The sequence below is a fragment of the Pan paniscus genome, chromosome 3, assembly GCF_029289425.2.
Source record: "Pan paniscus chromosome 3, NHGRI_mPanPan1-v2.0_pri, whole genome shotgun sequence".
Lineage (NCBI taxonomy): Eukaryota > Metazoa > Chordata > Mammalia > Primates > Hominidae > Pan > Pan paniscus.
In genome coordinates this window covers 117,909,881-117,935,984 of record NC_073252.2, presented here as the reverse complement: position 1 = coordinate 117,935,984, position 26,104 = coordinate 117,909,881, and the positions used below count along the sequence as shown (strand labels likewise).

General features: G+C 35.6%; 1 protein-coding gene across 3 annotated transcripts in view; it reads right to left on the bottom strand.

The window, feature by feature from the left end:
* The window catches only part of LOC129397626 (uncharacterized), a 591,351-nt gene that overhangs the window by 499,888 nt on the left and 65,359 nt on the right, over positions 1-26,104 (bottom strand). For all 3 annotated transcript variants that reach the window (XM_055111788.2, XM_063603884.1, XM_055111790.2), the window contains exon 3: positions 8,937-9,014. In XM_055111788.2, the coding sequence (XP_054967763.2) occupies positions 8,937-9,014 (78 nt within the window). The remainder of the gene's footprint in view (positions 1-8,936; positions 9,015-26,104) is intronic.

Sequence of the window (26,104 nt, the reverse complement as noted above, 5' to 3'; positions counted from 1 at the left end):
TCTATTTCAAGGACAAGAACTGAAAGCCATCAAGGCAGCTTGGCCAGGTAGAAAATGACATCACCTTATAAAATCCCTTTGATATCCACAGCCTGGTTTTCAAATAATGATTACATGCTTAGGTTAGCTTCTCAATAGCTAAAAGAATCATTTATTGTATACTTTTTCTCCAGGAAAAAGGGTTCTAAGTATTTTGCTTAAGAGTTTTGGTTTACTTTGGTTCTTTAAACTAAGGAACCATAGTGCAGATCCCAACCCCATGAAACATACTAAGACAAGCTTCACCATTCCTAAGAAGCTGCCTTGCCACAAAGTGGCCATGTGGTGTCTGTCTGTCTGGGTTCTGTGCAGGTTCAATCGCTTTATTTAAAACATAATAAAACTATGGAGAATGGAACTTGGTGACCCTGTTTCACAGTTTTCCAAAGCACAAAAAAAGAATCGAGGGCATTGAAAAGTGAGTCCAAACTTTTATGGGTTTTCTTTCCCCCAGATCTCAGACAACAGCATTGTCATGAAGCAGCAGTATTCCTAAAGGGGAGTCTGGGTATTGATATGCAAATGTGGACTACAAACATCCCATTTGGCCTCAGAATTCCTGTGTCTAGCACTGTCACACAAATAGTTTTTGAATCTGTGCAGTTTATTCAGGACCATAAATATGTGATTCACCCTGTGAACAAATTCTGTTTGCTCACAGAGTTCACAGCAGTGAAATACAAGGTAGACTACAAAACAGCCTCTATTTGATGTGATGTGCCTCAAAGTAAAGTTACTTTGAAATGGTCCAGATATATATTTACTACCCAAGATTTCAGTGCAAATGTAGCAGAACCCAGATGGTAAGGGTTTTCTTGTTTTGTTGTTGTTTTTACTTATTTTAGATTCTCTGTATTGAAATAATTTACTTGCTTTTTAAAAATAGAAATGTAAAGACAACTTTAGTTTACATTGTTGGTAAAATCATAAAAGTCATACTATTAATTCTGAATAGATCTGTGATAGTGGAAAGAAGAAAAATAAGTTTTGAGATATCTAAGGAGCAGATGGAATGAGGGGTAGATGTTTGCTAGTTCTCTCTCTCTCTTTCTCTCTTTCTCTCTCTCTCTATCTCCCATCCCTCTCTCATTTTAAAAAATAATAAAAAATTATCGCTGGAAAAAAATGTAAATTAACTTTCAAAATAGTTTGGATAAGCATTCCAACCACCAGAATTCTATTTAGCCCACAAAATTTGTATAGCCTCTACCCACATTTCCCGATGCTATTTCCAGCTCCTCCTGGCCATCTCCACTTCTTTCATAACTGCTCCACCTCTAGGTAACTGCTAGCATGGAGAAGACACACTGAATTCTCACCACACTTTCCCCCTGAACATGCATAGAAGAGTGTAAGGCAGAGGGTGGGAAAGTTCTATTTTTCTATTATTTCATCCTGATTCTCTAATGCACTGGACCTACCAACCATGTGTCTATTTTCATAACAAACTAAAGCTGAAACAATTAGCAAAAAAGCACATGATTTCAGAGGAAAATATAAAGCATTTGCCTATATGGATAAGCCAATGAGAGCATATACTATCAGAATAGAGACTAAACTGCCTTAAAACACCTATTGCCAATGTCTTACCGCATGTCTTTCGTATGTGAAAGTCCAACAAACCAATTATTCTTCAGATGACTATGAAATAATTAAAGAAATCTAGAGTCTGTAACTGCATGTTCTACATTGGTGACCACATAAACTCACAGCATACTTTTTGTTGTTGTTTTGTTTTGTTTTTTTTTCTCTTTTTTTTGATTTTATAACTCGGTATATTTTTATTTAATTTTCAATATGAGATTGTATGGTACCTTGTCCTCTCCTAAGGCACACATTCTTGATTTTTATTCCCTCTATTTTTTATTTGCTCAAGATACTGACAACAGACATGAAGTAAAACTGGATAAGTCACTGAGTTAGAGAGGGTGAGAAGAAAAGGAGATAGGGAAGTCATGATAGGCTCCTCCCACTTTTGAGACTAGATGGTTCTATTCCTTTCTTTGAACATCATAATTAAATTACAGAATTAAAAAATCAACAAATTAAAGCCTTATGTTTTTACATATTAATCCTTATTAATCCTTAATAATCTTTAATAATTATTTCACCAAAAGCATGATTGAATGATAAAATCTCTCTATATAAATAGCTTCTCAGAGTATTTCTTAAATTTCTTAAGTAGAGGTGCTGTATTAAAGATCCAGTTAAGGCAAATAAATGTTGTTTCTATGCTTCCCCCAAATCTTTACTTTGATCTTATTGAATAAAGTGAGAATAGTTATTACGTTAATACTATTAAACTACTCTGAGGAAGAAACAGGATATTATAAAATTCTGTTTCTTTTAAATGAGTTGTTAATTTCAATCAGCTAATAATATTTATTAGGTTTGAAAAAATAGATTAAAAGAAAGGGTGAACATATCGAATTTAAAAGTTACAAATAGTTAAAAACTAATATAGCCTAATTGCATATAATAAGAAATGAAGTAAAGATTTTTACTAATAAAAAAAGACATTTTAAGATATTATGAGTAAACATTTGTTCATTTCATATTTTAAAAGAAAAGGAAAACTGTTGATTACTTGATTGGGAAAAGGAAAATAACAATATTCAAGAAGGAGGATGTTATTATGAATCAAGGCTTTCAATGCCAAAAAGTCTTTCTGAACAACAATAATTTTCTCAAGTTAAGTTTTAGAAGTATTGCCTTATTCTTGCTTTTCTTCTATAATTTTCAACAGTATCTCACGCATGTCTCTTTCATAATTGTATACAATTGGTAGGGTACTAAAATATAACAAAGACAAGAGACAGCTTAGAAAAAGGAGAAATTGAATACTTTTTATTGCTTTTTGTGATTATTTTTCATAAATCTTGCAGAGAAGATATAGCCAAAAAGCATCTTGGTGCATGTCCTGACCTTGGAGGAACTTTTTCTTCTGGAATATTTCCCGTTTGTGTTTGTTTTCTCCCCCTATGTAGTCTTTTACTTTTCTAGAATAATTGCGATGAATTACAAACATAAAATTCAGAGAATTTTTTAAAAGATAAATACTTATTCAACAATTTCATGTTTCATTTAACTATACAGATCTGAATATTTGTGTGATATTCTCTTGGATTTTCATGACATCTGCTTAGTTTTAAGGTATCCATTACCTTACATTTTCTTCAAACTGGAGTTTTATTTGAGGCACTAGTGCCATCTGCTGGACACAGATAAAATTAAAGACTTGTGAAAAGTCCAACCAAGCATAGCCCTTGTTCCTTAAAACTTAACCTTTATGAAACACTTGCTATTCTTTTCAATGTACTCAGAAACATAGGTACAGACTTGTTTCCGCTGGTCATCCCAGGAAACTTAATGAAAAGTCTTTTAGGACTATTTGCCATCACAAATACAATTTAAAACTACATTCAACATTCAACAAAATTTGCACTGAGCATTCTGGGTACACAAAAATGAAGACGATTCAGAAGCCAACTTCAAGATGCTTGTAATCCCATAGGTTGATAGGTTGAAAAAAGTAATTACAATTGCGAAATTAAAATGCTACAATCTACCTCATTCAAACAACATGTGAAAATTGCTGTAAAGATATACTTATTCCTAAAATAACAAATATAATAGCTCTGGGAGAGATTTCAGACGACTGCCTACTTTTGCAATTGAGAAAAATGAGACTAAAGTGTTCATGTCTTATTCAAATCATATTGTTAGTTAGTGTCAAAGTTGAAACCAGAAGCTAGATCAACTAATGCTCTTTTCATGGTTTCCCTTTCTGCCCAATCATTTCTTATCAATTATTTAACATACAACAAAGTGAAGGTAAAATATTCAATTTTAATAAAAGCTTAAACATTTGATATGTCATAAAGATCATATTGAAAGCATAAAAAAGCAAAAGAAAGACCATTTCAAAATCTTCTCACATTTTTAATTTATACGCTTGTTTTGTTGCTCATTGGTTTAATATGTGTCTTTTGCCACAAGATTTTAAGATTGCACAACAGAGCTTAGCAGAAGGCTTGGCATTTCACAACAGGTACATGATGAATGAACGAATGAATGAATGAATGAATTCTAGACTCATTTATATTCTCTTAACCTAGTGAGAAAGGAAGGACTAAATTAAGCATGACAGATTGCTGAAAAAAAAGGAAAATCGATGCAAATGAATGGAATGAATAACACTTTGTAGGTTAATAAAAATGTTTAGAGCTGCTTGCTCTTACTTCTTTCAGGTACATATTGAAATCCCTGTGGATAACTTAGCTATATCTGAATTATTTGATAACTAAATATCAAAGGATTAACACTGTCTAAATGTTGACTTGATCAACATAAAAGATATTCCCTACTTTTCTATCTTTAAGACAAATAAATATTAATTTGGATAAGACACTGAATTCTAGGGATAGAGAGAGGAGCCCCAGATAGAAAAAAATGTATTGACCCTGCCATAAAATTGACTATTGCTAGTGCTAAGAACTGTTATAATTGCAAATCATGTATTAATTTATTTAACCCTCAAAACACAGCTCGAGATATATTATTGTTAATTCCATTTTGGAGGAGGAAACACCGTAGCATAAGAAGTGTAATAACCTGCCCAATATTACAGAACTAGGCGTGGAGAAGCTAGTCTACACAAACAGGCAGTGGGCATCAAAGCCTAAGCTCTTAACCTCTATGTGAGTGGTTCTTAAGGTGTGTTCCAAGGACCTGATTCTCTAATGCACGGAACCTATCAACCATGTGTCTATTTTCATAACAAACTAAAGCTGAAACAATGAACCAAAAAACAGATGATTTCAAAGGAAAATATAAAGCATTTGCCTATATGGATAAGCCCAAGAGGGCACATACTGTCAGAGTAGAGACTAAACTGCCTTAAAACACCTATCGCCAATATGTCTTATCACGTTTACATTTTATCTAATTTACATTTTTTCCAGAGGGTGCCTGAGATATTTTCAGGGGGTCCGCAAACTCAAAACCATATTCATCATAATATTCAGAAGTTATTTTCTTTTTACATTTTCCTTCTTTCACAAATACATAGTGGAGTTTTTCCAAAGGCTGTGTGATGAACTGGATACAGAAATAGGTATGAGGATCCAGCTATATTCTGTTAAGCAAAATACTGAAGAGAGTTGAAAAAAAAAAGTGCCACTTTCCTCACAAGTATTTTAAGAAAATGTATTTATTTATTTATGATTTTTTTGAGACAGGGTCTCAATCTGTCACCCAGGCTGGAGTGCAGTGGTATGATCTTGGCTCGCTGCAACCTCCCCCTCCCAGGTTCAAGTGATTCTCCTGCCTCAGCCTCTTGAGTAGCTGGTATTACAGGCACCCGTCACCACACCTGACTAAATTTTTGTATTTTTAGTAGAGACGGGTTTCACCATGTTGGCCAGATTGGTCTCTAACTCCTGACCTCAAGTGATCTGACCTGCCTCAGCCTCTCAAAAATGCTGTGATTACAGGTGTGAGCCATTGTGCCCAGACTAAGAAAATGTTTAATTTTGATGAAATTATGCACTCATGTTAACATATAATGAGTTTATTACTGTTGATTTAAATTAATTATTATTTTAAATATATAAAACACTCTAAATAAATTAATAGTTCTTGGTTTTAATTTCCAAAAGAGTAAATATCTATAGATACAACCTACTTAAACAAAAGCTTCTTGGAGGCCTCAATAATTTATTTATTATTTATTTTTAAATTGACTTTCTCTTATTAAGAGCTTTTTTTTTTTTTTGTGAGATAGGGTCTTGCTCTGTCACTTAAGCTGGAGTGCAGTGGCGCTATCTCTGCTCACTGTAGCCTCCATCTCCCAGGTTCCAGGGATTCTCCTGCCTCAGGCCAAGTAGCTGGGACTACAGGCACACTCCACCATGCCCAGCTAATTTTTGTATATTTAGTAGAGATGGGGTTTCGCCATGTTGTCCAGGCTGGTCTCGAACTCCTGGACTCAAGCAATCCTTCTGTCTCAGCCTCCCAAAGTGCTGAGATTACAGGCATGAGCCACTGCACCAGTCTAATAGAGTAAATATCTATAGATATAACCTGCTTAACTAAAAGCTCCTTGGAGGGCTCAATAATTTTTAAAAGTGTAAAGGATTCCTGAAACCAAAATATTTGAAACCCCTTACACAAGACTTGTGTATAGTGGGTACACTACAATTTGAGTGCTGTTTTCACATTCACATCAGCTTGCAATTCTTACAATACAAAGAGTGCCTCAATAATAACTGGACTCCATGGACCTTTGGGCATACTTATTCAATATCAACATCTCAAATGTTAAAAATCACAACTTCCTAAGTCCATTCTAGTTCAGGCTGAAGCTCAATTATGTATAAGTCACACACATGAGTTGAAAAAAATAAGGTTGCAATTGTAGGTTGGATTGTATCACTTAAGGTTTTGGATGCCAGGCTAAGGATGTATTTGTCCACGCTGTAGAAAGTCAATTAAGATTCTGAATATGAAATAGTGGGAAACAGAATTTGAAAGAAGTGTGTAAAATCAAGTGGAGATACAAATATTGAGGGCAGAGGAGAACGGAGAAACACAAGTTCTAATGTAATAAAAATTACTACAAGAAAGAATGTATGTTTTATTTTTTAAAAATTAAAGACATTTGGAAACAGGAAAAGAAATTATTTTTAAATGCTGTAAGTATATAAAGAGTATTCTGTGCAAAGTATAACTTACTTTCTGTTGTAATGCATGAGTTCTTTTATGAAGAAATGAACTTAAATTTTGGTCAAGTAACTTGGTTAAATTATAAGTTAAATTGTTGATCAATGAGGATGATTATACATTGGAATAGATCATAAACAGAATTTCAACAACATCTCTCTCTGAAGATATTATAAAGATTAGTAGTCCATATGATTATAAGCTACAGCAGATCTCTAATCGAGGCAGTACAATGAAAAGTACAGTGAAACACAGCTGAGAAGATCTGAATTCTGGTCTGATTATGACATACATTAACTTTTTCATCAGTAACATAGACATATTCTGGGTATCTTTTTTCATATATTATATGTTGTTTATAAGGGCCATCTTGTACATGAAGGTACATGTTGAATATAAAATACTATTCACCAATTGATAACTTATGATGATGAGATCTGTGACAACTAAAAAGCCTATCTATTACTATGACTTTAGGAAAATCTAGAATTCATTCTTCTTTTACTCATATGTTTTATTCCAGGGACTGAGAAAATAGCAGTGAATAAACAGATAGGATATTTGATGCTCTCAAACTAACAACAGAAACACAAGTTTTTAATAAAAATACCTGGGTTTATACTGGAAATCAATGTTCCCAGATCTTATAACAAATATAAGTATAAAAGTTATACAAGGTCCTGCTAAATGATATTTTCTTGATTTTTTGGGGGATTTTGTAAAAAGTTTAGCAAAAGGATAATTCAGAAATGTGGAAGTTGCAGCAGTTTGCAATTTGTTGATGGGTATGTTCCAAAAGGTACAGTATGTATCCTGAATGTTATCCAGACAAAAATCACAAAAGAATTCATTAAAAATAAACAAAATCAAATAAAGTTGGTAATTTAATCAAGTTTTGTGGTTTGCTTTCCTAAAATTGACTCAAATATGTTAAAAGATAATCCCCTGTGAGAGGATTTCCTAGATTTGCATTCTATCCTGTAATGAAAAGAGGTAAGTATCTTGTATACACAGACATAAACAAAACTTCTGCTTATACACAAATACATATGCTATATATACATGTTTTTAAAGAGAGGAATTTATTTAGGTGAAATATATTATAGTCTTTTGAAAAATGCCTTTAAAATTTTTCTTTCCCCATAATGAAATACAGTAGAAAAAAAGATAATTTTACAAGAGTGTTTCATTGTTGCCATCTTTATATTTGAATAGAAACAAAAAGTTAATCTTATGACAAGCCAGGCTTTGATAAGCAAATCTTTGCATTCTCACAGCACATGTAGCAATAGATAATAAGATTGCCACAATTCAGTTGAGTAAGCACATCAATTGACAGTGAGATCAATAACAGAGATATTAATAAGCTTTTCCCCAAATACACACCACACACAACCACACACATACACACAGAGCTATTCCACAAAGCTTTAAACTTAAGTCATTTGAGATCAATTCCCTAATAATCAACTACTTTGCAAAAGAGGAAGGGAAAACTATTGGCTTAAGTTGGTAACTTTGTGACAGTAGTCCAATGGCAGGTATATGTCACATTACACACACCAAGAAAGGAAACCTACTTGTTTCCTCAGGTGCCAAAGATGGAAAGATAAAGTTGCATATTGAATGTTCACGGTGATGTTAATAACATTTTAATATTATTAGACATAGACAATGTTTATATCATATTTTAATATTATTAAACATGAACAATGTTTATATCATAATATTTTAATGTTATTAAACATAGACAATGTTTACAACAGCAGACTTTAGGAAAAGTATTCAAACCTTGTTTACATTTGGGAAAGTGTCTCCAGCTACATATTTATAACAGGTCTTCAGGGGAAAAATATAAGACTGGTTTAGAAAAGTTCTATATACTCCAGAGATTTTCTTTGAAAAATCAGCAATTATTAAAATTATTATTTTATAATATTCACCTTCTCAAGCATGTTTCTATTATATATAATAAATTTACAGATCAAATTTAAATTCTCCAAACTAAGATTTTAAAATTTTTAAATTTTAAAAACTTCATTGAAAATAAAAAATGCACAGTTTGAAAGTGATATCTGAAATCTTCACTAAAAAACTTAAAGACATTATTGACCTTCACTGAAAAAATGAAGTAAATAACATATATGGCCATATTCAATAAATTGAGAATTTACCTCTTAATGAAGAGAAGAAACCGTTCAAAGCAGATGAAACCATTGAACCATTGCCAATAATTGTGAAATGATGCACACCTATAGAAAACAAGCAAACATTTTAACAGAAAAATTAAAAAGAAGTTACTCTTATTAAAGGCAAATGGTTTCCCATGGGGGAAAAGTGTTCACAGTAATTGATCAAAAGCTCTACTGGCCAAGAGAAAACTCAATAAAATAAGAAAAGAAAATACATATGACAGAAAAAAATTCAATGGGGTAGAGCTTAAATGTAATTCCTTGCTTAAAACAGGGCATAGGTCAAAAGTGGGAGAGGACCACCAAGTTATATTCTGGATTATCAGTCCACCAAGAAAGCAGTAGCATTAAGCTGTGATAGTTGAAGGACTGAGTGTCTGAATATATTGAAAACGTTACCTCAATGGATCTAGAATCATAGGAAAATGGTTCCTCCATCGAGTTGCTATATTTTCCAACAATTTCTCCACAGAAGCCTTATGCAATTTATCCTACTGTGTCTAGCTTGGCATACTCTCCCTAGACCAGCAGAAACCAAAATTTACTGTCTTTTATTAACCCTTAGGATTGGGCATCTTCAAAAATTGAATCCAGTAGAAATGACCCAAAGGATGATCTCAACAACTTATGTACACCTAATTCAGGGCCAGTCTTTCTTCCTCTGCCTCTTACCCCGGTCAGAAGTCACATGAGAAAGAAGAGCTCCAGGGGGCAGTTCATAGGAAGAGAACTTTCTTTTCTACCTCTCCATTCTACACAAGATAATACGGGCATCCCAAAGAAGACTCATCATTGAGAGATACTCCTGGCCTGACATATTTTCCTTTAGCAAAGAGAAATGTCTTTATACCCAAGCACTGGGTATTCCCCCATCCCCCCACTCTGTAGAAGAATCCAGCCCTCCAATGAGCCTATTTTGGAAGATTCTGAACCACAGCAACATTTTATTGTTTCTTTTCTAAAGAAATTTTGTGTTTTTCTTTTAGTTTCATTACTATTAAGTGATTAGACCATTATTCAGATATAGCTTGATAGAATTCCAATTCAAATATTTTACAAATACAGGATATTTAAATGTGAGCCTTAAGAGTAAATTGCTTCCATTTTAAATTTATTTTGTCTGTCTTTTGAAATAATCTTGGAAATTTTCCCTTTTAATTTTACTGCTGTTAGGTGAATACTCAATTTCTTATGCTGAAGCCTGATCGAATTATAATTTTTTTTTTTTTGAGACAGAGTCTCAGTCTGTCACTCAGGCTGGAGTGCAGTGGCAAAATATCAGCTCACTGCAACCTCCACCTCCTGAGTTCAAGTGACTTAGCTCCCCGAGTAGCTGGGATTACAGGCACATACCGCCACACCCAGGTAATTTTTGTATTTTTAGTAGAGATGGGGTTTCACCATGTTGGCCAGGCTGGTCTTGAACTCCTGACCTCAGGTGATCCACCTACCTCGACCTCCCAAAGTGCTGAGATTACAGGCGTGAGCCACCGCACCCGACAGAATTATAATTCTTAAAATATGATTTTATAAATATGGATTATTTAAATATGACATTAATAAATTTACATTTTATTATATTTATAGCTAGTATAAATATAGCATTTTGATTTTAGTTTTTAATAAATCCCTATAAAATAAACTATAGTGACAATTTTACACGAACAGTTCAACAAATGATGATATTTGAAACTCAAAGGCCATGTCTATATAACCAAGGGCTACATTTAGTCCAATTACAAGATAAAATGAAGTAACTTGATATCTACCTGAATAAATGTTAATTCATTTTTAAAAACAAGTACTGATGGCTCCTACCTTTGCGTCTAATTCTTTGTTATGTCCTGTGAAGTATTTATACACACACACACACACACACACACACACACACACACACACATATATGTAAAGGGAAGTATATGCTCTTAGGGAATTAACAATAAAAAGTAAGCATTTCATATTTTCTAGTTAAAATAAAATTAAACTTTAAAATTTTACAAATCACTGTCCACAAGAGCATATATTTAGGATCCGTCTTCCCATATTGGAATGCCATCAAGTTTTCCTGACTAAACATCCCTTGTAGGCAGGGACAATGCTGCAGTACAGTATCTTTGAACACAGTAGCCCAGCAAACATTATAAATGCATTGATATTATGGTATTAACCTAACAAGCATTTAAAAAGCACTTACTTTGTGCAAAACTTAGTCCTAAGTACTGTTAAATAACTCATTTAACTTCATAACATTTTTGTGAGGTAAGTTGTATTACTACCCCTTATTTAAATATGGGAGAACCGAGTACTAGGGAGAATAAGTAAATGACCCAAGGACACATGGCTCTAAGACGGCTCAGCTAGGATTCAAGCCCAGATGACCTGGGTTTAAAGTCTACCCACTTAAACACTATACCATGTTGTTTGGATGAAGAAAAATAGCATCTAATGATTGAAGCTACTGTCAGCAATGATTATTGTGTCATTGTCATTAAAATTCTTACATGCCCCAGTCTGAATTCTTTTTTGATCCAGGTAATTGCTTTTACTCTCTGAGACTCTAGTTTTTGCCCAATTGTTTGCACATTTGACATGTAAGTTTTCTAACAATTCGCTGTTTATCATTTGAAAAGGAATGATATGACATGTTCCCTCTGATGTGCATAGGTTCATTTATGGAGTGTCCTTCTACTTGGAAGAAACATCCTTTTTCTGCCACACTCTTTAGAGGTGTGATCAAATGGTTGACCTTTCTAGTAAAATCATTCCTCAGAGATACTTTCTGACTTTCCAAAAATCAACTAAATATCTCAAGGTAAGACAGAGTCTCTGAGAAGGAGAGAAATTATCTAAAAGAAAAAGAATACATAACATTCTAAAACAACAATAGCATATAATAAGTCTAAGAAAACTTGGCACTTTCCATACCATAAAATGCCAAGGTTACCACTGATAAATTACCAAATGCTTTTATCTGTCAATGGGATAAAACTGCCTACTTGGAACTGAGCCGAAGACCCAGGCCCTCTACAGAAAGAAACTACCCAACATTGAAATGTGTAAGTTATCCTTAGCTAGCATTTGGGTCATGGTTCACAGGACAAGGGCTCCTGCCTTCCCCTTTGATACTGGTGTTGCCACTTATCTTGAGTTTAGGCAAATGACTTGCTGGTGTGTAAATCCACATCGCTTTGGAAACTATTATATAATTCTGTCAGTTCTTAAAGATAGACTTCAAGGTGACCAGGAATACCACAGCCTGTGGGTCAGAGATTCTGTTCCTAGGGAGAATTTGAAAGCAAACAGAAGAAGGTTTTCTCATCTGCTTTTCAATATCATTTGGGTACCAAAGTTGAATCAATAATTGGTCTCTTTGGAAGATGTAGTTGAATGAGCTCCTAGTCCCAGAAAAAAAAAAAGTGTAGTAAAAGCCATATAAAGCCATGTAACATAATGATTCCACTAATGATTTTAAAACAGTAATAACTGTATGGAACAAAAAAAAAAATTATACTTGCTGAATTTTGTTTAAGAATAAGACCAATTAGAACAAAGCCAGAAGTCACAGAATCAGAAAGTTTAACTGCTATAATAATATCACCACTCCTGAAATTACAATGAACACATTTACTCCAGAAACCAAAAAGAAAAATAAAATGTAGATTCCAAAGACATTTTTCAGTGAGACAATGAAGAAGGTGAAAAACAAAAGTTGTTTTTCTTGTTTTCTTCCTGTTTATTAAGAAGAAAAGCCCTTCTAATTAAAAAAAAAAAACAACTGGGGATCATGTTAGATTCTCTAGACTAAAGAAGGCAAATCTTTAGATAAATAAATAAATAACTTCTAAGGGAAAGGATAAGAGTAACTAATAAATATTGGAATGGGTAACGTTTGGCTAGTAAATACTACCCTAGATGTTCCAGCGCAAAACTTACAGATTAATGAGCTAGTCACTTTGATAGCATTAAAGAAATAAAATATATATGCATATCTGAAGTTGGAGGCAATATATGTACAGAAGAAAACACATGAATTTTGAAGCTAGAAGGACCTTTATTTAAATCTAACTTCTGCCTATGACATTTGCAATTAACAAAGTTACTTTGATAATTAACAAAGTAATAATACTTGGGAATTTTTTAAATTCTTAACTCAAATGATATTTTCAAATTCTGTATGGAACACTGGCATAATAGTGGTATGGATAAGTTTTATGATGGTTTCGAGAAAAGGTCCCTTCTGATTAAATTCCTAGTTACATTTGTATAAAATCAGATAATGTTTTAAGTGAACAGTGCTTTAACAAAGTGTTGTTGCCCAAAAGCCATTTGATTCATTGACAAAACTTCTAACATTTATGACATTCATGTACAGCATTCAAAAGCATTCCAATGGAACCTCTCTCATCATCCATCAGTTACTTTGAAAACAGGCAGAGCCCTTTAGTGAGACATCTGGCTAGACTCCTGATCACCTTTGATCTCGTTATCTGGGACTCATCCACTGCAGCAATCACAGCCCTCCATGGCTTTCTAAGTTAACGCCTTAGTATGTTTCAAACAATCCAAATTTTGTATATCTTCAAATATGTTGTTAATTTAATGCTTTTATTATGTTGGGGCAGTGGGAAGAAGGGACAGGTTAGGTGGTACAGGTAAGTTACATCCTTTTTCTCTCCAGTTTATACTCACAGAACATCTAGAAAATTCATTTTACTCCTTTACATATAAGACAGAATCAGTGTGTTAAAGTGGGATTTAGGAGTGAGATGAAGCAACATTTACTGGGCGTCTATGATATGCCAGGCACAGTAATTCTGTAAATTTCAATATTATATATTAAGAATCATATATAGTATGTAATGTCTGGGTATATATTTGTACATATACATTCTGTCTTTGTGTGTGTAATTTAATTTAATAAAGATATAATTCCAATCTGCCTTCAAAGCTCAACCTTACTGTTTAGTTACCATGTGGTTTGGGGCAAATTATTTAATTACTCTGACTTTCAATATATTCTATTAAATGAATATACCTACTTAACAAGATTGTTCTGAGAAGTGAATGGAATAAAACATTAAAAAGTATTTAACATACTTCTCAGAACACAATAGGCACTCAATAAAATCATAATGTCTATTATGCAAATACTTACCATTTAATATGTGCCAGGCACTGTTTTAAGTGCTTTTTAAATATTGACTTTTAAAATGTTCATTACAATCTTTAGGTCACCTACTATTATTATCCGTCCTTTACTGATAAACTGAGTACTTGAGAGGTTAAATGACTTGCCTGGGGTCACACAATTAATGGAGACAGAACTAAAATTAAAACCCAACCATTTTCATCCCAGAGTCTCTGCACCTAATCTAACCATTATGTTCTACTGTCAGAGTTGACCCTGAACTCTCTAGAGAAAAAAAAAAAAAGTTTTCCTTTAGGAAATTTAAAACAAAATAGTATTTATCCAGTTAAGTAAATTATCAGGGTAACTGCAAATCATATTAGTGTTATACAGACATATTCCAAATAACCAACTGCTCACTCACAAAGAAGATAAATAATACATAGGAAATGAGTGATACACTCAATTAGGATAATTCAAAGAGGATTTAATTGAAAGAACTATTTTTAAAAGTATGAGCTGGCCATAGAGAAGAGTGTAATTTCTCAGGCTACCAGTATTGAGGCTGTGTCCATCAAAAAGGACAAAGGGAGTGGGTGTTACTGGAACCCAGAAAGAGCAAGTCATGTGGGAAGAGGTAACCAACCCAAAGCGAATGGGCAGGGAAGGAGGCAGGGCATTTAGACCCTGACTTCATAGTTGCCCCCCTGGGGATCTCCTACCAGGCCCCTCACAAGCAGCTAGAAATCAAGGAAGCCAGCCAATGTCATCCATACAGGCCAGCCTGCGGGGGCCAGGACCAAGAGGGGAAGACTGTCAGAGGCATTTTTCCAGATTTATAAAATGTTAACATTTTAAGTACCAAAACACAATTTTTTCTTTGTCTTATTGGATATCTTTTTAAAATTTCTGTCATACGCTTGGCTTCTAACATAAATTACACAGTCCGTTCATTTTTTCTGAACTAGCTCTAAAATAGTAGAACCCTCAAGCACATCAAAGATGTACAACTGCTGGCCCTGCACCAGCATTCAGAAGTGTGCTTTTGTCTTTCTCAAAATACAGCTTCCAAGCACATTTTCAGGTGTTATATGAAAAAGATTTTCTGATCAAAAGGACAACATGGGACAAAAACAAACTGAACAGATTTCTCAATTGAGGGATAGTTTCAGAGTTAGTTGCATGGCAAAAATGACAGATTGGAATACAACATGAAATGTATACATAACTAACTAGACCACACAATTCTTCATTTTTTTCCTAAAAACATATTGGGGCCTACTGTTGCAAGCAATATTCTTTGAGAAATGATTTTCTTCATGCCAGAAAGCCTCAGCATTCTGCAGTGTTTTCATTTGTTCATCTTGTCAACAAAGACGTGTTCTCCTGAGTGCTGGGTGTTCAGTGGCATATAGGTCGGATGAGGTCCCCGCTGTCATGGATGTGCTCTGATGTTGTGCTTTGTTTTGTTGGTGGAATCTCTGTCTTTCACCCTCACTGTCACTACCACTTGTCCCTGTTGCCACTCTCCTTGAGTGCTTACTTCTAGCAACATCTTTGTCCCCAATCCTCTAACTTGACATTTTGTAACCTTGCCTGTGTTTGGATAATCAGAAAATTAAGCCTATAGGAGTGATGGGATAAGAGGCTGTTCTTTTTATATAAAACATGAACCATTTTATGTGAATGCGTACAGCTGTCAGGGCCTTTCTTGCATTCTTTCTCATCAGAGGCTTCTAATAAATAGTTAAAATTTCCAAGAAGGCAGCTTCTAGTTAAATAAGATGGTAGAGCAGGGTGGTCAAACACAGAATATTTGCCTTCTAACAGGCAGGCCTGCCTTCCAGGCCCAATCCTGCCCCCTCCTTCTGTTTAACCCACGCAAGTTCCAGTTTCCTCACCTGTAGAATGGTGGTAGTAATCATGCCCACTCACTGGGTTTATTACAGGGATTATATAAGACAATGTACTCAGAGCTCACAGGAGCCACTAATATCAACTATCATTTTTACAGAGCCTAGCACATAGTAGACATTCAACATATAGTTAGAAATAGGAGTTACAGGCCAAATGATGTGAACAGCTTTCTTACTTTCTTTTTAAAAAATATATTTTTCTTGTTTCCAGTGGGGTTGGAAGCTTTCTCAATTTCTTGAACCAAGATATTATAGGCAATTTTATTATGTTCTTGGAAGCACAGATAAAGCTTGGGCCCAAGTATGCTTACAGAGCTTTCTAAAATGCAGAACTGATGAGATTCCTAAAGATCAGGTATGATGGTGAAGTAGGTGCGGTGACTCAGGCACCACACATTTAGAGGACAATAAAGCAACACTGTGGCCCCATGTAAGTGATGAGAGAAGTTCCTGGAATATTCACCTTCAGTGTTGGGTTTTCCTTTCTTTCTTGCACCTCATGGCTGTTTGCTGAATACGCAGTGGTATTTCCATTTCCTACAGGAGCTTCGGGTCTTTCAAGATGTCAAAGAAGAAGTTTTACAAACTGAGCTTTTACAGGGAAAGTCCCTGCGGTGAACAGAGCATGAGTTGTATGCCATAATAAAGGCCGGTGAGAAAATGGAGATAAAGGCAGATACCCTGACACTTGAATCTCGTGAGGTGGACAGAACAGGTGAGGCCTGGCCTTGGAGGGCAGGGGTCCAGGAAAGGCAGGATGAGATCTGCAAGGAGAGGAGAGATCTCTTGTAATGTGCCAGGAGAGCCCCTGAGATGGCTAGCCAAAGGCCCTGTAGAACAAAGCCCTAGGCTACTGTTGACATGCACAGCTCCTCATCTACAGAAGGGAGCAGCCTCTGAAGCCCATCTGTGGATTATTCAGCAAAAGGAGCCAGCCTGTAGTGTCAATTGTGCAAGGCCCCATGGGAATTGACCCCTGGATTACAGGTTCCCTGCCAATCACCCAAAAAGAGGTGGCTGAAAGGGGCCAGTGTAGAGCCTCTGGGCTGTGGCTTCAGAGGGTGCAATCCCCTAGCCTTGGCAGCTTCCACATGATGTTGAGTCTGTGGGTGCACAGAAGTCAAGAATTAGGATTTGGGAACCTCTGCTTAGATTTTAGAAGATATATAGGAATGCCTGGATGCCCAGGCAGAAGTTTGCTGCAGAGGCAGGGTCCTCATGGAGAATCTCTGCTAGGGCAGTGTGGAAGGAAAATGGGGGTTGGAGCCCCCACACAGAGTCCCTCCTGGGGCACCACCTAGTGGAGGTGTGAGAAGAGGGCCACCGTCCTCCAGACCCACAACTGATAGCTTGCACCATACACCTGGAAAAGCCACAGACACTCAATGCCAGCCCATGATGGCAGCCAAAAGGGAGGCTGTACCCTGCAGAGCCACAGGGGCAGAGCTGTCCAAGACCATGGGAACCCACCTCTTGCATCAGTGTGGCCTGGATATGAGACATGGAGTCAAAGGAGATCATTTTGGAGCTTTAAGATTTCATTGCCCCACTGGATTTGGGACTTGTATGGGCCCTGTAGCCCCTTTGTTTTGGTCAATGTCTCCCATTTGGATTGGTTGTATTTACCCAGTGTCTGTACCTCCATTGTATCTAGGAAATAACTAGCTTGCTTTTGATTTTACAGGCTTCTAGGAGGAAGAGACTTGCCTTGTCTCAGATGAGATTTTGGACTGTGCACTTTTGAGTTAACACCGAAATGAGTTGAGACTTTGGGGGATGTTGGGAAGGCAAGATAGGTTTTGAAATGTGAGGACATGAGATTTGGCAGGGGCCATGGGTGAAATAATATGATTTGGCTCTGTGTCCCCACCCAAATCTCATTTTGAATTGTACTCCCATACCTCCCACGTGTTGTGGGAGGGACCCAGTGGAAGATAATTGAATTGTGGGTGCAGTTTCCCCTCTACTGTTCTCATGGTAGTGAATAAGTCTCACGAGATCTAATGGTTTTATCATTAAAACCATTTGCGTCTTCCTCATTCTCTCTTTGCCTGCTGCCATCCATGTAAGATGGGACTTGTTCCTCCTTGCCTTCTACCATGATTGTGAGGCCTCCCCAGCCATGTGCAGTTAAGTCCAATTAAACCTCTTTCTCTTGTAAATTGCCCAGTCTTGGGTATGTCTTTACCAAGAGCATGAAAATGGACTAATACAGGGGCATAACTAAGAGAACACATTTTTCCTACCATTTATTGTATTCCAACAATGTGTGAAGCACAGTAAGTACTTTTATACACAATATCTTATTTAAGCATCTTTGAAAGTCATAAGTTAGCTATTCTTTTTATTTATTTTAATTTTTTCGAGAAAGGGTCTTGCTCTGTCACCCAGGCTGGAGTGCAGTGGCACAATCTCGGCTAACTGCAACCTCTGCCTCCCGGGTTCAAGTGATTCTCCTGCCTTAGTCTCCCAAGTAGTTGGGACTACAGCCACCCACCACCACACCTGGCTAATTTCTGTATTTTCAGTAGAGACAGGATTTTGCCAAGTTGGCCGGGTTGGTCTCGAACTCCTGATCTCAGGTGATCTGCCCACCTCGGCCTCCCGAAGTGCTGGGATTACAGGTGTCAGCCACCATGCCCAGCCTAGCTATTCTTATTCTTCTTTTTCAGATGAAGAAATTGAGGTTCAGAGAAGTTAAGAAAATTACCTAATGTGGTAAATGATAGAGCTAGTAGTCCAAACCCTATCTATCAATACCCAAAGCTTAAGCTATTCAATATCATGCCACAAAGCGACAAACTGTATTAGCATATTTTAGGTGGTTGTAGATATTCTTGATCCCTGCAAAGGCTTCAAGAAATCTATAAGGGTTCTTACTCAAAATTCAGGTCCATACAGCCAGTGGCATCTAGCCTTTTGTGGCTGTTTATTATAAGAAGGTGTACTAGTGGTAGGAAACAACCATACCTGTGAAAGGCTCAAAATAGTGACTCCAATCCCAGAAAAGATATTTTCCTACAAGAAACAAGAAAGTGTTTTCACGAAAAAAAAATTGTAATAGAAATTAAAGTTTCTGGATAATGTAAACTTTTTTGTTTTTTTTAATTAAGCATGTCATATAATGTAAATGCTTTATGTTGATTGAAATAAATGCCAAAGGTAATCATAATTATTTTCTTTTTCTAAGATCCAAAAAATAATTTAACCTTTATACCAGATGAATCAAAGTTATGTAAGACTTTTAGAAATGTTTTTATGTCATTTCCTGTTGATCTCATGATCAAATTACCACCACACAAATTTTTCATATCTATAATTCTAAAAAGCCAGATTTCCAAGAAAATCCTGAAATTCCCAGAAAATAATACTTGAAACTCTAAGTATTTCCCTTCAAATGACAACAGATAAGTGATAACTTTTTTGGCATTAGCACCTTCAGCATTTAACCTCTGATAAGCCTGAACACAGACAAATATTACAGAGATCTTCATTCAACACATAGCAGTAAACATTTCACTAAATCCTGCCTTGGGATATGAATGTCTTTTTACTGAGCCATTGAAATCTGTATATATTTTCTTTGAGAAATAGATTTTTGTGACCATGGAAATGTTTTCTTCTATGAATCACTGAAAAACATGATATATGTTCCTCCAAATTAATGAATTATCCATAATTATATAACAACTTTAGGTCATTTATAGTATTTAAAATGTCTGCCTATTACACTGATAGTGTCACATCCCTGAATAAAACAAGGTCTTATTTTTCTTTTTGTCATTTCTTTTCTTTGCAGACCCCAAATATTTTATTTATTTCTCATTGACTACCCACTGTATTACTGTATCCCACATTAATTTCTTCCCATCGTTTTCCGGATGTATCTACTGAGTAGAAAGTCCAGAAATTTTGAAGGAAGCAAAGGAGAAAATAGCAGCAGTTTGTACAGATTCTAGATCGATTTCATCAGTGACATTCTGTCAAATGGAATTCTTATACCTCTCACTATAACTCAGTAAGGACTGGCTCCTGGAGACATGAACAGTTTTAGATACTCTGACATTTAATGTCAACCAATGTATTGAGGACAGCCATTGTAACCATAAAATTGTATTTTTACCCTTAGAAACAATGTTTCATCATTATAGGCTGTCACTATTATTCGCTAGTACAATTAAGGTATTTTTCTTTCTGAGTCTTTGTATGACCTAAAATCACATAATCATGACTTATACTAAACAGGACTGAACTGTCTTAAGTAGATATTTATGTCTGGTTTATAAGTCTGCGTGTCTATGAAACAGGAAGATACTTTTAACTGTTAAAATCTCCCTGCAACATGACTTAAATGTTCTCATATATTTCCTCTATTACTAGCTTTATTATTTGCTAATTGTTAATTCATCTATAAGTGTTGCTTTAAATTAACATAAAATTTTCTATATACACACATGTAGATAGGCCCACCTGTAATAAATTATAAACCCACCTTTTAATATGGTGGGTTTATTCCTGCTTTTTTCTGGATAAATTTAATCCTTCCTCATTCTAAATCGATGTTTTCCAATTTTGATCTATGACTCAGTCCACTTCAAATAAATCTGAGAAATAAAACATATCTATACTCCTTTTGAAAAACTAATGTACATTGTATATGGAAGGCCCTGATGACTCTCCAATAAAAGAAATTTTTAAAAAAATGTGGAATCCATAACTTCCCACTGAACACTTTCATAGTATAACATGATATCCAGGAAAGTAACAATGCTTGGAGCACTTTTGAGGGCATGGGCTTGATACAAGAGTGGAAGATCATATATAATTTCTGTCACAGAGGAGGCATATCTATTTCTTCTAGAAAATAAATTGAATCACTAATCATCATTTTGCTATGTTCTAAAATTCCTGAAAATATAACAGAGAGAGTCAGTCTGGTTACATTACATTGATTATATCATTTCGTTGAATCTAGAAACTACACAAATAATTATGATCAGGCCTAGAAATTGATAAATATATATTTTATTTGATTGACAGACATGTATATATTCTTCTGTCACAGACCATATGCATTTAGAGATATATTTTGTTCATATATATTCTCTTCATAACCCAAAAAACTAGAATAACACTATTAAATCTTCTTATTATGAATGAAGACAGACACTGTGCTTTCCAAAGCAGCTACGGCCTCAGAAATATTCAACTTACACAGTAATTGGCACCTAAAAGCATTCATATATCAACCAAAATAATGAGGCAGTATGGGTTAAGGGTCTGAGTTCTAGATTCAGATCCTAGCTCTACCACCTTAATAGCTGTGTGACCTTGAAAAAAATTACCAATTTCTCTGAGTTTCATTAGGGAAATAACAACAGAACTTTTTTGTCATGGAGCAGTTTTCAGTAATAAATAAGATAATAAATGTGCAGCATGCAGCACAATAGTTGACATTATGAGCACCTGATAAGTCTTATATATTAATATTATCTAAATGGTCTGTTTCCACCTACAGAACACTCAGGGAAAATAAATTATTTTTCCTCCCCAAATATTTTCTATCATACAATTATGAAACCCAAAACAGCATGATGTCAAAATTATCAACATTTATAGGACTTTTAAGGAAACAAAAATGCATCTAAATTTCCATTGATTTGGTACAAATTAAATTTTATATTTAAAAACATGAAGATAAGAGAATATGCAAGCTTCTAAAAAGAAGCAATGCATGTCTATATCGGTACTCTTAAAAGTGCTTTAGGTTTATAAATCAAGATTGAATTAATGAGGCTAAACACATCAATCCTGAAAAATCCCTAATTTCTTAAGTGCTGTATCAGTCAGTTTTGCTGCATAACAGTTAATCCAAAATCTCAGTGGCCTATGAAATAAACATTCAATTTTTTCTGATTTTACACATCACTGGCTAAGAGTTAGCTTCCTGGCTCTGGTTGTCTCTGCTCTATGTGTCTCCCCATTCCTGCTCCCAGGCTAAAGAAGCAGCCCTTTCTAAGACATTCTCATAAATACTTGAAAAGAAGAAAAGCAAGAGGCCTAGTTTAAACAAGACATTGCATTTAAAGCTTTTGTTTATATGTGGCATACATTACATTTCACTGGACAAAGTAAGCCACGTGGCCAAGGCCAAATTATGCAATCAGCAGTGATAATGTAATTCTCCTGCTTAGAAGGAGGAAGTGAGTTAATTGTAAATACAATCCACCTCGGTTGCCTTTGTTGGTCACAGATACTAACTTTGTTCACTGTACACACAAAATTTACTTACAGCCACATGGAAGACATCCTAAAAGTTTCAACAAATCCAAACATCAGCCTTGAAAGTTCATGATCTTATTGCCATCAGATCCAAATAGCAAATCTTGATCTGGACACATGAACTAAGTAAACAAATTATCTTCTTCATAAGCACCCAACATAAAATGGTAGAGAAGAGGCAGAATAAACACATAAACATTCCGATCTGAATGTGAAATAAAAAAAAAAAAAGGAAAACAGAAAACTCATAGTAGGTAGCAGTTCTGAAATCCCACTGGGCAAACGTGCTGACCTTGGGGATAGAGGAAACTACTTTGATTAAGAGTCTTTGATTAGGGGTCTGCAACTTGAATTAACTTTCCAGAGAATATTCTCCAGGGTTACAGGCACCAGCCTCTTTCTTCCTTGTTCTTTGCCCTCCGTTGCCAAATCTAAAAAAAGTTATAAAATATTCCTTTCTTGGGCTGAGCAGCTTTTTTGACTATCTTATCCTCAGAAAGTTGAGTGTAGGCAAGACTTTTTAAGCTATAAAAAGCCACACACTCTTCTATTTTTGGCAATACTCCTGGCATTAAAACTTTTTAAAATTTTAACGTTTCTCTTTTTTAATGTCCATTTGATCTGTTCTCCTCTATATATTAATAGACTCACTCTCCATTCTTTTACAAATCTGTCTCTCTCTCTCTCTAAACTTGATTACAGGTATTTGAGCTTATCAGACTTCATGAGATTATTCCTTTGATTTTCTTTTCCCACCCAAGCCATTTTGTCCAACTGAAATGATTTACTGAGAGACGGCTTAATCCAATCAGGTTTTGTGCACAGGCTATTAACTTGGTCTTTGTCCCTAAAATGAGTCTTATTCTGAGTCTTAATTAGCCTTTGCAGCTCAAAATATTTATCATTTCACCAGTTAGAGATGAGAAACAGTTTGGTTTTCCAGCCCTGCAAATCCTGGAGTTTCTCAGCTCTTTAGTCTTCTTTTCATCTCCTGTGTTAAACAACTCACTTATTTTTGTACTCATTCTTTTTCTTGTATTATCAAATGCAGTTTCTAACAACTAATTCACATTAGTAACATTTCAAATCCTCTTTACTGGAAGCCTTCAGTACATGATACATGTGTTGCCCAAAATATTTTGCTGCTGCATAAAATGTGTCACCCATCTTCTAGCCTTTAATAAGTTTTCTCACTGCTAGCTGTCTCTGGCCCCCAAAATCGATGCCATATATTTTAAGTTTTTTATTATGATAACACTCCACTTCTAAGTATCAAATTCTATACTGTTCAGCCTTCTACATAACAACCTTGAAATCCCAAGGGCTTACAAAAACAGGCATTTTGTTCTTGTTTGTGTTTCATCTAGGCAGTTATTAGATGTATGCAGCTACGGGGGCTCTGCTTAACTCAGCTCTATAGGTTTTTTTACTCATGTAAGCTGAAGTGTGGAGCACACCCATTTATGGAGCTGAGAAGAAAACCAAGATGCTAAGCTAACCCTTAGAATTTCATTTAAAGCCTCTTATTGCAGGTAGCATAGTTATAGCTGTTCACATTGCAATGGCCAGAGAAATTACATGGTTAAATTCAAAAAGGAGGGGAAACATACACCTTCCACAACAGGAAGCAGGGAACTGCTGTGGCAATAAGCTGGGAGAGATAAACTGTATATAAGAAAAGGGCATCATGTATAATTGCGAACAGTAACACCACCTGCCAAAAGTGCAGTTTAACAATGTTTTCAAATGCTCTATGATGCAAACATCCCCCATAAAAAATAGTAAAAATAAGACTGTACACTCATAACACTTTCCCAGAAAAGCAAATGATTTATTCACCTTCAAAAATAAACTATAATTTCAAAAATGGCATTGGGTCTTGTCTTAAATTTCTATCATTAGTTGGCATCATTTTAGAAGCTATTTCTCTGCATAAGAAAACCTATTCTATCTTAATCAGACCAGCTCAGAGCAGCTGTGACTATAATTACCCTTATTTGCAACAATCTCTGACACACACCTGGAAGACTAGGGCCACCCAGCAAGAAAGAGGAAGAAGTTCAGAAGCCAAATCTCTGTCATTCCTGTTCATTTGTGTCTCTATGGTTATTGCTGTCATTACCAATACGGGCACTGCAGTAAGACACACCAAGACCTCCGAGGCCAGCCAGTGGCTGGGATATAACAGGCATCTGTAACTATCCCTGTTGAATTAGCTAACATTATCAGGGCACTGGGATAGAATATTTAAATGGACTTCACCATAATGCCAATCTGAAGTTCGGAGTAGATAAGCCACGTATTTCTACACATGGCCCTCACTCAGCAGCCCCTTTCTCTCCCAAACCATTGCCTGAAAACCAAGTTACAAGGTGATGTTGTTTACTTTCTAAAACAATTCACTCTGAGACAGACTTGAGGCCGGGTGCGGTGGCTCATGCCTGTAATCCCAGCACTTTGGGAGGCCGAGGCGGGTGGATCACGAGGTCAGGAGATCGAGACCATCCTGGCTAACACAGTGAAACCCCGTCTCTACTAAAAATACCAAAAAAAAAAAAAAAAAAAAATTAGCCTGGCATGGTGGCGGGCGCCTGTAGTCCCAGCTACTCGGGAGGCTGAGGCATGAGAATGGCATGAACCCGGGAGGCAGAGCTTGCAGTGAGCCGAGATCGCACCACTGCACTCCAGCCTGGGCGACAGAGCAAGACTCCGTCTCAAAAAAAAAAAAAAAAAAAGACTTGCTTTGATCCTTTTAAGGGATGTTTCATTTTAAAGGAGAAAATATTTTTATCCAAAAATATTTTTCTGGTGGATGGGAATATTTTTTTGCGAAAGAGAGCTGCTTTTTCCTCCCCAATTTCAGAGTTCTGTCCCATCAACCACAGTAGTGTAGTTTTCTGTCTCAAAGACATGGTACATGAGGTTCTTCTCTCTGGAACAGTCTCTTCCACACACCACATACCAAACTTGCTCCTGTAGTTAATTCTTCATTGTCTTTTAAAGCTGAGCCCAAGGAAGATTTCATGGCCCTCTAGATCTCCTTATGACCTTCTGATAGAGACTTTCATAGAAACATGAACTTCTTTATAACACTGACAACATTTGAAAATTTAAAATTATCCCTGTAATTGGTTACTGGTCAATTGTCTTGCCAACTAGTATTTTAGCTCCATAAGGGCAAAGACCATATCCAACTTCTTCACAACTCTATCTCTAGTGCTTATCCTATTACATATTGAATATATATCATAAATATTTGTTGACTATATGCATGTATATATGACCAAATAAATAAATAGGAATTTGAAGCTCTCATTATATAATCCCTCTTTTTAAAGACAGCGCGACTTTCTATATAGTCTCTCAAAGGAGTAAAGAATGCAGAAAAGCTCCTAGGTGCTTTTTTACTTCCTTTCTGAATTCATCTGCTCTGTCATCTCTTGGTGGACTCTTCCAGTTGGCCTGGTATAGTATATTCCCAGAGTATTTTTTTAAAGCCTTTAGCACTTTATGACCACCCACAACTATCTATGTCCTGAGAAATTCCTCTAGTCACATGATTTCATGTTATCTTGTGTGTTTGTGTGTGTGTGATTTAGAAACCATGTCCTAATTCATTTAGGACATGATTATTTAAGAGAAACAAATAGAAGGTGAGGGGTTTTTTTTAAATATTATAATCTAGGAGGTATTGAAAATGATGTCATTCCCTAATGATCTCATTCATGATGGGATTGTGAAGTGGACTATGACAATGAAAACATTTCTGGGAGAACTTCCAAAGCCATCTGGCAAGCACAGAGCCTATATTTTTAAAGTGATAG